The 14,693-nt window shown below is 36.6% G+C and overlaps 1 protein-coding gene across 3 annotated transcripts in view; it reads right to left on the reverse strand.

Moving 5' to 3' along the window:
* Window positions 1–14,693, reverse strand: part of RAMP3 (receptor activity modifying protein 3) — a 52,318-nt gene that overhangs the window by 25,499 nt on the left and 12,126 nt on the right. Inside the window, exons 1-3 of one of the 3 annotated variants that reach the window (XM_032182909.1) lie at window positions 14,319–14,338; window positions 7,515–7,559; window positions 5,536–5,668 (exon numbers count right to left, since the gene is read on the reverse strand). In XM_032182909.1, coding sequence (XP_032038800.1) covers window positions 5,536–5,668; window positions 7,515–7,548 — 167 coding nt within the window. In that variant the 5' untranslated portion in view covers window positions 7,549–7,559; window positions 14,319–14,338. Of the gene's footprint in view, window positions 1–5,535; window positions 5,669–7,514; window positions 7,560–14,318; window positions 14,339–14,693 lie in introns of those variants that run through there. The other 2 variants (XM_032182908.1, XM_032182907.1) reach the window with 2 other exon arrangements.

The raw sequence follows: 14,693 nt of genomic DNA on the forward strand, positions 1-14,693 counted from the left end.
CTTTTAATATTTGACTATGTTTCTTTGCAAACTAGTCACTTCTATAATTAGCTTAGTTAGGTCAAACTTGAATAGGCAAAATTTATATTACCTTTAAAATTGAGCAACAGCTTTAGGATTATTTTTTCAGAAGATTAGACCAAATTTGGCTCTAGTCATATACATATTTTTTCCTTACTTCCTTTTTCAAATCTTAAACATCTGTACAGAACATGGGTGGATCTTCTTAGAAAATTTCAGTGGGAATGAAGCCTATTGCTTCTGTTTATGCAATTCATTTTTGATGTAAAGGGTTCTCAGAAAACTACACTGAGGCTGTATTGAAAAGAAAACAATTGATCAGGGTGGGGATGGACCTCAGACCATGCTCATGCCAAAGCATAGAAAAGCATAGTCAGATACATGTTTACTTGCAATCTGTCAGCTTTGGACGTGTAGCTAAAGACAAATTTTTCCCTCTCCTCTCATGCTAAGGACTCAAATTTAAGACTTTAGAAAAATCAGAATTTTAACATCTTCCAGGTGTCATAAAGCTGTGCCATATCTCAGCAAAACTGAGGGTCTCTTTACATCATAGACATGATGGGGTCAAAAGAAACATAGGAACAGCAGGAACAAGTCCGTTGCAATTAATTATTTTGCTGAAATAACAAATAAAATAAAAATAAAAATAAAAATTATTATTTATAACTTATTAAAAAAAAAAAAAAACCTTCTCCTTACATATACTACTCTGTCAGAACTCTCTTCCAAAACATAAATTGCTGTTTCATTCCTAGCCTACTACTCCACTGCTGGCAAACACAGAATGATTGGCTGGGAGCTCCCAGGGAAACAGGTATGTGACTGTTGCAAGAAAATGACTGTTGCAACAGTAATACAGGCTTCAAATAACAGAATGCCTTACACTGAAACAGATGACACATGACTAACACAGACAATACAGATAACAATCAAATCCTTTATTTCTCAATTTCAGTCCAATACCAAATAAATGAGACTGGTCTGCCCCCTCAGGAAACAGTCAGCAGATTCAAACACTGGGAATTTCATAACAGTCTTTTAGATATTAATTTATGAATTGTTATTTCATTTATTGATTCAGCTTAAAAAGAAAAGCACTCTATAGTTTTCTTTTTTATCCATGAGAAATTAGTTTGGGGATGTGCTCCTTAAAACTCCAAGTTGTCATGCTTCTCCTGAAATTCAGTTTAAGAGAGGATTTTCGGAGTGACAAGATGTGTAAGGATACAAGATGAGTAACTGTGCAGCAAAAGACACATAGAAAACAAGTAGGCATCCATTTGTCTTTGCTGAAAGGAATTTCTTTGAAGGATGATCATTTTCTGGACTCATCTGTCACCACTGTCCCTAATTACATTGGAAAAATTGGTCAGCTCTAATGGGAAACATAAGGATACTCTCTTCACTGTATCTTTTACTGTCCAGAATCATGCAGCATCCTGCCCTCTTTTTTCTTTCCCAATACATTTGCTTAAATGATGGTTATAGGATTGCACTCTTTAGTGACATTTGCTTCTCAGTGTCTCCAAAACACAACATGCATCTTTTGCTTAAAAAGGCATGCTTCTGGCAGCTCAATAAAATTAACATAACAACATAACTCTAACAGCTGAATTAGAGAAAGGAGATGGCTTATACCTAAATAGCTACATTGTGGCCATCTTCATTTTTCCAGGAGTGACCCCTTGATTATTTATTTCTTTGTATTTTTAGTCTTTTAATTGCAGAAAAAAAATAAACAAGCCCAAATCAATGGGAAATCCACATACTTCTGAACAGAGGTGCCTGGTGATCTGTGAACAAAAGGAGTACATAAATAACACGAGTATGTAAATGCCATTAGCCCTATCACTACCACTAAAAATATTTAATTTCTAGAGATGATAATGATGTAAAATCAGGAAAGGTGACAGGACTGTGCTACAATACCATTTTTTTTGGACAGTTTTTTTTAGTGAATGTTCTCTTTGAATCAAATTACTGGATGAGTCCTTGTGAAAAAAAGTAGTACAGCTCTTTGTCTTTAAGAAATGCAGTGCAAGATTAACCAATAGCACGTATTAATCTAGCAAAGCTTGATATCATACACTAAGTAAAAGCTTCTAATTAATCAAAGCTCTTTATATATGTCACTTTTCAGTACAAATTGGTACTAAAGTTTTTAGCATTGACATGCCATGTAGATCTGTATTTCCTATATTTGTATAGTGTTTGCTACCACAGCAGCCAATCAATCAACCAGATTGTTCAGTTGTATACTATAATTCCCCACCATTTTAACTACCTACTCATGTTTTTATCTTCAGAGCTATTTGTAAATAACGTAAAAGCATCAACAAAACTGGAAATGACCAATCCCCTTCCCTTTTGTCAGTCTCCAGGCTTTTTTTTTTTATTATTATTATTTTTAATTAAAAGAGGCATGGAGGTTACTTTTCTATTTTCTGGTTGCCCTTCATATTCCAGTGTCCAAACATGAACCATTGAAACCCATGTGTCTAAACAATTTGAAAATATTTGAAAACCCCACTTGCACCCTTAATATATTTAAGCTTTCAAAAACTTTTGACAATATGACCCAGAGAATGCGTATCCTAATTTCTGTATGAATCCTCACAGAAAAATAGGAAAATTGATGGAGAAAATGTTACTAGACAGTGCTTCTGTAAGATGTTACTTGGTATCCTGATGTTTTGCAGTTGATATGTGATTGCTATATATTTTCAGCAAGATTAGGGTCAGTTTCAGAGATTAAAAGTCCCATTTTGTTTTCCAGTACCAGTTGCCATATATGACAGCATCATCTCTTTAAAACTAGCCAAAAGTGTGGTTTTTAAAGAATACAAGTTTGTTAAGAATGAAATTGGGAAATAAGTAACAGAACTGTCAGAAAATCTTGCAGTAAAATTAAGTGACAACAAATTGAAGTCACTGAAATCTCTCTCATGACTGTTTGGCCAAGCAGTGAAATAATGCAGAATAATTGATGGCATTCTTCTTCCAGTGCTGCATATGAGGAAAAATGAGGAAACCTTCAGACTGACAGGTAATTTTAGGAAAAAAACAGCAGGAATTTTCTCGTACAGGCAATGAAAATAACACCAAAGGGGAAGTACTATCACAAAGAACAAAGGCATTTTTAACCCTATCAAAGGGTTCTTAACTAATTGAATGTCAAGAGAATTCAGAAACATCAGTCCTCCAAACCTTGGAAAAATCTTGCACCAGAATACTTAAACTCTTGAAGAAATCTTAGCACAAGGTGTGTAAAAAGCTGCTTGCTTTTTCACCTGCATTAACAAAGGCAGTCTAATACTTTGACTCCTGTAAGCATCCTTCTCTCCTGCAATTAATCCCATTAGTTAAGGATACTTACCAATATGAACAAGATATCACCAAAGAACTCAGTTTCATGATTATAATACATTTGTAAAGGAGATCAAACAGGGCAAAACTACGGTGCTTCCTTCAAAATAAGTAAAATTACTTTTTTACTTAGATGAGTACAATCCAACTCATTCTATAATTCTATGAGTTGCAACATTAAAATTATTGCTCTATAACATAGAGGTATTTGTACTTGCAGTACCTGTATTGCAAGACTTTTTCTTTGTATACAGATGCCGCTGGCAGATTTCAATGCAATTTTTGCTAGCTGGACAAGAAGGGCCTACTTCCCTTAACTCCTGATGCTCTTTCCCACAGCTAGAGGGGAAATTCATGAATGCATCTTTCACTCAATGCCATGAGCTTCAAGACTTTACCCTTTAAAAGGCTGAAAGGTTGTAAAGTCACCCACCGTGTGCAAATAAAAGTCCTAAGGGAAAAACGTCTAAGTTGTAAGATTAAATTATGAAATACTGTCAACAGGTGGAACTTTTCAACATGGATATCAGTCATAGGGAAACATAGGGAACTGTTTAACACATAGCACTGAAGTACATTTCATTACTTATCATGTCTATCAGCTGGTTAAGATCTTGCATAATACACATGAGGTGATACTACATAGGAGAAAAGATCAGAGCTAATATGAGACAAGAATGTAGCTGGGGCAGGTGTGGCAGCATCTACCTTGTGACTGCCCTGCCTTGAGAGCAGCACCCAAAACAGCACCAGTGCAGTTTCAAATCCAGTAGGATGTTCTGCATTAGGCTATCTTGTATCACACCAGAGCTAATTCATTAGACTCTTGTTTTCTGAAGTGCTGAACACCTGCAGTTTCCTCTGATTTCAGTTGGTGTGAAGGGTACTCAGCGCTTCCAAAAACCAAGCATTATGCATGAGCAGACATGCATCGAAGAAGCTGATGCTCCACAAAGCCAAAAATGCCACAAATTACACAAGCCCTGTGAGTTTCCTACAGAGTACAGTTTGAAGTGTGCAGCTTTGTAGAGAGATGTCTAAATAGCTCCAGCAACTACAAAACAGAAATAAAGATAAGATAACCTCACTGCTGTCAGTCTTGCAGTGCTATAGTCACTCAAACAAAATGCACTCACTCTTCATGCTATCTGGCAGGCATAGAAACAAACTGCAGCAGTTTCAATACAACACATAATTTTACATTTGGACAGGATAGTTTCATACAAGAGGTGGATTTCTGAATTGGTGTATGAAGAAATGTTATTGTCTTCTTACTGAGAAGGAAATCAGAAGAGGGAACTGCACAGAGGAAAACAGACTTACATGATTTTAAAAGGACATTGCTTTAGTAATTTAAAAGAAAAAGAAAAAAGAAAAAGAAAAAAAAAAAAAAAACATGGATATAAGTAACATTTGTCTAAAATGCAATGAAATATAAAGTAAATATAAAAACAACTGCCTGAGGTAAAAATAATACCAGCTAGTGTTGATTAACTCACTAGTTAGTTTTCATTAATGTGCTCTATTATGCACACTTGAGTTAAATGGGTCTACCTGTGTTCATGGGGCCACATTGCAGGGACTTAGGAGCTACAGCTTAGCCCTATGCTAGTGGGAACCAAATATAGGAGGATTTTAATTTGTCTGGAACATAAATATTTTACATGTGTTAGGGATAACAATAAATCCTGGCTCCCATTATGTGATAAAGCTATCCAGCACCAAACATAAATTGTTGTGAAAGGTGCTCTGACATAAAAAGCTGAAGAAAGGAGTGTTAATGGAATTATTCCTTGATGAAGTATTATCATGAATTTTCACTGTTGTCATAACTGAATGACAACATGAAGGCGAGCGAATGGCTAAGACAAAAACACCTTTCACTGAATACAATATAATTGATGTTGAGTAGAGTAGAATTTTTTCCTGAAAAAACTGCCCAAATTTGGCAAGCCTAGCCTGTTATATGTGAGGAATAAAATAGGGATGTCCAAACTATTCTGTTTTAGAGAACTTGCACATCCTTAATAGGTATTATGCTGTTCACTGTTCTAAGTATTTGAGATCATCAGGGTTTTTTTGTTTGTTTGTTCATAAGGACAAATATTGTTGTATAGTGAGAACTATCAAAACTCAAACTCTTACTTGATAAATTCTGTCAAGTTGCACCATTTTTTGGAGTCCACTTTCTTCATCATCTCTTCAAAGAATTTTCCACAGGCAGGCAACTTTTCTAACATCAGAGATTCATTGCAGGGTCTAGTCTGTTGATGTGCACCTAGGTAAGATAAGAAAGCACCTTAAATGCCAAATATTGGAATAGAAGAAGCACAAACGCATAATTTGCAAACTCACATAATTCTGCTTGCCTCTTTCTGTTGGAAACCTAAACCTAACATTCCATTTCTTTTCCTTGTATTAATTAGTTTGAAAGTAAGATCCCATCATTGCTGAAAAGATTTGGTGGCTTTTTTCCCACTTCATTCTCTGCTGCTCCAGAGAACCTGATATCCTACCTTCTTCCATGAAAAAAGGAATCTTACTTGCTTGCCTACTTGACAACCAAATACTGCTTTATGGTTTTCATTTTCTCTATCTCTTTCCTCAGCTTCAGTTACTTCATTCACAGTTGCTACATAAATAACAAATACTAATAACTTAAGGCTGTCAGGAAATTTCACAATGATAATCAAAGTTTCTCCCAACTTCTCCCTCTTTTCTAATTATGTTCTAATTTTATATTGTGTTGGCCAAACACAGTCAGGTGAAGTATGCGAGTCTTCACTTAAAGAGAAGTCAGACATAGCCCTCACTCTCAACAGTGTACTGAGGCTTGGTTGGTTTCATACTTCCTATCAAGACTAACCTGTCAATCAGAAACTTGAACATCTCCATTCAAAATGGGATGTGTGACTGTAAAACAGCTTCAAGTGCATGTTATGTATCCCACTCATGAAGATGACAGCTCCTTCAGAGCCCAGACAGGAGCTCCTTTTGATTTAACTCAAGCTATCACAGCTTACTTCAGATGGTGAAGTCACTGACTCACTAATTCCACATGTAAATCAAGAGACAGCTATCATATCTGTTGAAAGCATGAAAACAAGCTTTCAAACAACAGCACATTCATAACTAGACAGTCCATCCTAAACCTGAGACCCTAAGCCTACAGTTTCATACTGGCCACAAACAGTATTCATTGTCCAGGTGTACAAATGACTAATAAAATGGCACCATCTGAATAAACCCTTTACATCTGCCCATACTTCCTTCAGTACATCTGACTGGCATAGCTCTCATGGCTGACACTAAGCCTTTGTCAACATCAGAAAAAAATCAGATCTACAGTTAATCAATAGTGACAAAAATGGTGACAATTATGAAATAAGGAGAGTGTAATTTTATCCTCTGGAAGTTAACATGATACTATGAACCTTTTTATTTAAGAATTCCCACAAATTCATCTGGCAGCTGCAGCAGTTATAAATTACACTTTGCAATGCTAGATGTGCAGATGAATATTAAAGCTGGACAGAATTCAAAACCAGATATAATAGTTGTATGTCTGACAACTTAAATCCTGCATTGATGCTTGGACAAAAGTTAGGCAATGCAGAGTTTCCTAGCAGGGCAATCTAAACTGCCAACTATCACTTGATTTATAATCCTATAAATTGAACAGAATACAAGTTTCTTCTCCATTATGTAATGTATACTGACAATTTACTCCAGCTCTTTCTCAATGGAGTATTTAAAGTGAATTTTCCATAGCCTTGGTATTTTTGGTTTGCTCTCTTTAGAGCTTCAGTATTTTGCAGAGTTGTAAGAGAAGCTCTGATAGAGACATTTGACAGTAACAATAGGACAACATACTAGTCTGTCTAAATCCCTGGCCAAAGGGATTCAAAATTATGAATAATTTTACAATTTTGCCATCTCTATTGAGACTGACCTTTACAGAATACTGAAACACTCTCTGTTCATACAGCCAGTGGACAAGACTGACTATAAAAAAATGCTTGAAGGTTGAATAATTGAAATGAGATAAAATAAAGTGCTTCTCAAATGGCTGTCACTGACAAAACAGAAATTTGTAAGTTTTGAATTTTAGAAGTAAAACTCACCTGCTAATCCCTCACCTGCTAATCCAAGTGTCATTAGACCATTAACTAGAAGGGGGAAAAGAAAGAGATCAGTTAGATAGTTTCATTCTATCATCTAAAAGAATTAATGTAGATACAAGCAAACTTGAACATAATTCGTGGTTCAACAGAATATCAGAATATTCAAAATGTTAATTTGAACATTAGTTTTGGTTTTATTAAAGAGTAAGTCTGAAAGGAAAAATGAGTACTTAGAGAACTTTATGTTTTAAGTCACTATTTATCTATCCTTTAAATGGGAGACTCATACAGACTTGTTATGGGTCTGTCTATACCACTCTTTCCTGTAATTTCCAGTGTAAACAATTAGGAACAGCAACATTTTTATTTTAGTTTCTTGAGACTACTAACATGAAAGAGCTGGAGAAGCTAAAGCATCTACCTGAAATGTAGGTCAACTGCACATTCTAAACTGTAAAGTACATAAAAATCCCTCTGCTATTAAAGTTAAGCAAGCACAGATTCACAGAATAGTTTGGGGTTGGAAGGGACCTTAAAGATCAAAGTTTCACTAACCCTGTCCTGGGCAGGGACACCTCCCATTAGATCAGGTTGCCCAAAGCCCCATCCAACCTGGCCTTGAAAACTTCCAGGGTTGGGGCATTCACAGCTTCTCTGGGTAAGCTGTTCCAGTGCCTCACCACCCTCATCATGAATCCTCATGAAAAATGTGTTCCCTGTGCATTTGGAAATGTAATCCTGTGCTTCATGTTCTCCACCTTTTACACAAAGGAGCCATGCATTTTGAAAAAAAAAAAAAAAAAAAAAGTGTTATAAAACCCTAAGCGTTTCATGCAGATGTCATGTTAACCCAGGTATGTCAGAAGAGCATCCAAAGGGAAACACACACTATTCTAACAAAGATAGTCTTCTGCTCATCAATTTGCACTACTTCCAGATGGATGAAATTAACAGAAGCCCACTGTGTTAGCACAGCTCCAGCCACACTTTGGATTTCACGGATGTCACAAACATAGCTAAGAGGGATGTGGCTTCAATTATTTTTGATCTCCTACTGAAAAAAAAAAAAAAAAAAAAAAAAAAAAAAAAAAAAAGCTGGCAAATATTTAGTGTTAACCTTACATCAGAAATGAAATGAGTAATTTCACACAGATGGTTGCCTCCTGCTCCTTTTTCAGAACCAGCATGTCACTCCAATAAAATAAACCAAGATATATGTCGCAGAATATCAGTCCGAATCATATTGATTCTTTGCCTTCACTGAAATATGCCAAGCTCTCAACTGCTAAAAGTGAACTGTTACATACATACATCTGAGAAAAATTTTGGTCCTTACCAGGAATATATTGTTATTCCAGACAAGCAATAATCTCTGTTAGTTACCAATGAACCAGAATGTACTGAAACTGTGAAGAGCAGGAATCCATGTATCAGAATTTTTTTTTGCATTTAAACACGCAGATGAAATATTATTATACACTCTGATGGCCGTATCTCTTTCATAAATAAGGCCTTTTTTTTTTTTTCCAAGGGCATTAGTTATTATATTAGTAAATATACTTGATGCCCTGCATAGTTTTTTTCTTTAATCTGTACTTGAAAATGTGCTTTATCAAGTCTAGAAAACTGAAGATCGAATTTAAAGCGCACACTCTATGAGGAAAGCCAAACCCACCCGTTCTTAGGAAATTACCTAGATGCACTATCATACATGGTCCCCTTGATGACCACAGACTGCACCTGCAATTCCTACTATATTATTTCCTACCACTGATATCTAAATCCTTCATAGTTATTGCTGCAGTGATCCTCACAAGACCTTGGTGAGGTAAATGAAACACAATTTACAATGAGAGAGAACCAGTAAAAGAAGATGTGTACAGAATAAAGGCTCACAGATTTGTGGTCTCATCACAGATTCCCCTGGTCACCGAAAAACTTCCTTTTTGCTCTTTCTGATCTGATACAAACAGAGTAGCACAGAATGTTTCACACCTATACTAAACCAAAGGAGTTCACACAGATTCAGATAAGGGTAAAACAACAATAAACACTGACACATGCTATGGTGCTCAAGCCTCATTGTATTCTTTGCTCTCAGATGTTCAACTCATAACAAAGATTTAATCACTAGACTATAATTCGTTGGTTGTGACAATTTTCACAAAAAAAAAAAAAAAAAAAAAAAAAACCTTCAGGCAGCCCTTTTTAGGAATGGTGAAGTTCAGTTTATTTCTTGAAAGACTGATACCAACATACATCATTACCAGGTAAGACATGGGAAAATGAGTGGGTCACTGCTGCAAGAAGATGTCGCCATAGTCTCAAAATAAACAGTTGCCAAAATACATCCTGATACACTCCTACCTGAACCAACAAAAGGGACGTTCAGTTTAACTGTAGTAGTTGCCTGCATGTTAAATCATGTCAATAATAGATTACAGCAATGGCCTTCCATTTTCTCCATATACTGTAATAGAAGATATGATTGCTCCTAGTGTTAGTGGAATCATACTACAAGACCATCAACTTGGAGCCTGAGAAAGGTGAAGGAAAGCACCAGTACAGATGAGGAAAAATAGGTTTGAAGAGCCTTTCTTAAGAAAAAGATAAGTAAACTATGATAAAGTAGTAGAAAATAAGAAAACCAAAAAAAAAAAAAAAATCTAACAAGCTTTTATTAGCAATCTACTTCAAAATCTTGTACAAAAGATAAAAAAAAAAAAAAAGAGAGAGAAAAAAACACTTATCCTAGACCTATATTGCAGCCTCTTATTATCTATACTATCCTTCTGTAAACAGACACCATTTTTACATTAAAAAAGAAAGTCAGAATGGGATCCACAGCAATATGGAAATTCACCATTAGGATACATAAGAGGGAAACTGGTCTATAATGTTTCAAGTGTAGAAACTTGATTTGCTGTGAGATAGATAAATACTTCTTTAAGTTTATTTTTCTAATATACTGTTATTATTCATTGCTACTTTTTTCTCAGAGGCTTATAGCCTTTACATCACAACTATTTCATAGATCAGAAACAACCTTTGGATTGCTGTTTGTACATCCTACTGCATGTTACACTAATCATTTTGTAATAATAATTCTGAAGACCTTGTATAAGTATATAAGAAGGAAGTGTCAGAATATTAATTTCCCTTGCCTTAACATTTCTTGTGAATGCTGCAATTACTGACAAAATAGATAAAACTATTTTTGAGAAGCTCCAATACTTCCTCAAAATAGACATGAAGTAATTCTTGTTTTATCTGACCACTGTGCAGTTTTTCATCAGCAATTACAGCAGTGTACTCTTACACATATGTTGTCTGGTATACAATCAGATTTGAAATTTTTGAAATTTCTGTGGTCTGATCCATAAATGTATTTCTTCTCCATCATGTTTTTCACCAAAATAAAAATAAAAAAATAAAAATAAAAAATAAAAATAAAAATAAAAATAAAAATAAAATAAAAATAAAATAAAATAAAAATAAAAAATAAAAATAAAAATAAAATAAAAATAAAAATAAATAATAAAAATAAATAAAATAAAATAAAAATAAAAATAAAAATAAATACTGACTTCAAGTTGAACCTCAAGTCAATACCCCACTTCCTTCTATATCTCTTTTTAAAGAGGATCCTGCCAGTCACCATGATATAATTTATAACTACATTTCTAGACATCAGACCAGCATTGGGAGTTACCCACTAAACAATTATCTACTTTTCTCCAGAATCTTAAGTTTTATTAATAGCAGCACATTACTATGTAAGAACTGCTCTGACACACAGTTCATAACAGCAATTAAAACCACAGTTTGAAATTACATCTGTTGCTCTTCAATCGTGCACCTGTAAGTTGTTGGAGATGCAGAATAGACTTGAAAATTCTATTAATATATTTTGTCATACTGACCAAATCTCATTAGTCCACATTATTTTATAAATCTAGTTTTAAATACTGAGCAAATCAACCTTACAGAACTGTACTAAAGTTCTTCCAGGTGTTTATTTAAATGTTACATAAAGTTACCTGTTGCATAGCCAGTAAATTCAGCAATCTTTTATTTAAACCTAAAGTTATGCTGTTACAAGTTTTCTTGCAGGAATGCACAGACACGTTATGGTATCTAATCTAATAAAAAATTCATGTGGAAATTACTTCATTTATGTTCTGACACAATGTCAACAAGTACCCTATTACACCACAATAATATTGGTTACAGCTTGGGTAAGATTTCTTTATCTGTTGTCATGGGCATTTATGAGCTCAAGAACCTCACTGCACTGGAGTCTGTATAAATACAGAAAGAAAATATAAATGTCATGTGTCTGCCTTCCAAAGAGCTCTCTACAAGCCCTGTATGGGAGAATTTTCAAATGTATGTGTTCAAGACACCTCAGATTATGAAGAGCCTGAGCAGTCCTGAAACTTGATGGGAAAGCTTATGACAAGCCTATACCTGAGCCCTCCTGGGACTTCCTGGCAGACAGAAGGCGCCAGGAGCCAGTTCACATCTGGGGTAACTTGGGATCCACTTTTATCTCACCCCTCACTTTACCACAACTTTTTGTGGTGATGGGGTGTCTTGGGAGAAAAAAATAAAGAGTTTCCCAATGACAACCTTTGAATAAGAGGACTGTAAGACAAACCTTCAAATATATTTTGTCAAACTTCTTATACCTTCTCTGTATAACCTCCATACCTACCTTCAGGCAACTATCACAGTAAGCATTTCCTAAAGGCAGATGAACATACCACCTCTCTATTACAATTTTGCATTATGTTAGAGCACACAGGCTTGTAATGCCAGCTCAAGCACAGTGCTGGAAGGAAGGCAGAAGTATAGTTAATTAGAATATGGCCACGGAGCTCCAGAGCAGAAATATGTCCTGACAGCAAGAGAAACATGAAAAAAACGTATCTTTCCGCACCTCCAGCTACAATCTAAGGCTTGCTGCACCAGCTGTTGGGAGAAAATGGGATGATCCTTAGTTAGCATGTAAGTGCATTCATTGAGTTTCAATCATCTCAGCTCACCAAGGATCTGACGCTGGCATATGCTGACCATCTACCAAAAGCGAAAGCAGACATGACAACCAGGTTACTGAAACAGATTTAGCTTAAAACCTGCCATGCCACTGCCTACAGCTCAAAGAGAAGAGTCTCACCAGTGTTAGCTTCACAAAGGGCTGTGAAAGCGTAAAGTCATATTGCTCCCAGGATCCACACCATACACCTCGCTCAAGTGCCTTAGGCATCTGGCTGGTCCTCTCCATGCTGCAGCCCATGCTTATGGATCTAAGTCTTTATCCTTACTGTCTTTTTAGGCCTACTTCATACTCCCACAAATTGCAGCTCTGGGTTATTTTTTTTAATATGTGGAATCACTTCTCTGAGCCCATTTCTTATTCCAGCTAATCCCACCAGGACGTTAAACCCTCAACAGAGGTAACAGTGATAATTTAGCATTAAATTTATACATAGATGTGCAAAGCATAAACTTATGCTAAGAGAAAAAGCCTGAAACACACTCAGGGAAGCAAAAATTGTTGAGGACTGTCCATTCTGAAGCAAGCTGTCACAGGCAAAGCACAGGGACCACTCACAATTGCCAGGCTGATTATGCACAGCATTGGCAGGGCATTTATCAGGGAGCAGCAGGAGCAGGGCTGTGTGAGAGGGACAAGTTGGGGTGACCATGGTGCAGGTCACCCTTGCCAATGGGATGCTGCCCCCCAGCCTGAGCCAGGTAGGCAGAGCTGTGAGTGGATAACATGCTGCGCCAACAGCCCCAGCATTGCAGGGGACAAACCAGGGAGCAAGGACATAAATGAGGAAATAGTGCCAGAGGCAGAATGGGAGACAAAGTGAGTCACTACTTTGGTTCACAATGCATACAGGAAAGCTTGCCAGCAAGCCAGAACATGTGCTAGGGCCAGACCACCTATGGTGCACATCAGTGAATGTGGCTCCCCAGACCCATACACAGGGTTCAGGGGGACCTGGTGAGGCTGTTCAGGGGATTTATAATGTGCTGACAGTCCTGACAAGCACGTGAGCAATAGGCAAGCAAAGTCCAGCCTTCTACCCAATCTTAATGAACGTGATTCAAACCCTACAGCACAAGAAACAAACAACAGGAAGTTACAGGTGAGAACATGTTGGGAAAAGGCTGTAAAAGCAAACCTAACCTTTTAAAATACATAGATACATCATATATTAATTTACCACCTGGTTAAGCTAATTAGAAAAATACTTCCCCCTTTAGGATAAGTTAGAATTTCAAAATGTTTGCATCTCCCTATGTATTTTTTTTTCTGCTCTGTTATGCAAGGACATAAGCAAGTCAAAGATATTCCCAGAGCCTTCACTTCACTTGACCCTGAGCCTTCCCAACAGCTCTGCACCACCTGCAGCCCCCTGATCTACCACCCAAGGCCAGCCCTGCTCTCCCACTCCCTGACAGCACATGCCAGGTCTCCCCACCCTGCAAGGTAACTGCAATTGAACTTGCTCACTTGTTTCACCGTCATCATTCAAAAAGTGGTCCAGCTGGGTACCTCTACCCACTATGCAGTGAAATATAAGCACATTCTTACAGCAAAATAAACCACATCTTCTCAGGTGGCCCACCCTCTAAGAGGAAACTAACATGAATGTCTGCATTGTTTCAAGTCTAGGAGGTGCTGTAAAAGTACGAAAGGAAAAATAATGCTATTGGTACAAAAACTGAAGTCCCACCTGCTAATCTTTAAATAATCCTCACTACAATATATATGACTCAGAAGGTTACCTTTTGTTCTCAGTTACTAACTGTACTTTTGACACTTCTCCTTATAAAAGGACCAGGACAGGGAGGGTGGACAAGGACAGGACACAGGAACATCACCATATAGTGTGAAAGCAGCAGAGGAAATGAGGCAACTGAAGTTCATGGAGCCAAGCGATGACAGGAATCCAACACAAAGGAAGGATGCTGGAAATAAACAGAAGCTTGCAATAAATATAGTACTTGGAAAAAAAAAAAGTGTCAAACTTGCATTCAAAATTGTCCCCAAAAGAAACATGCCTGTATCAGCACATGGATATGCAGGTGCAAGGTAAACAGCAGGGTAGATCAATCTGTTGGTGCATCAGCAAAGTATAGTATCATCCCAGCTCTCTGACT

Source organism: Aythya fuligula, chromosome 2 (genome assembly GCF_009819795.1).
Source record: "Aythya fuligula isolate bAytFul2 chromosome 2, bAytFul2.pri, whole genome shotgun sequence".
NCBI lineage: Eukaryota > Metazoa > Chordata > Aves > Anseriformes > Anatidae > Aythya > Aythya fuligula.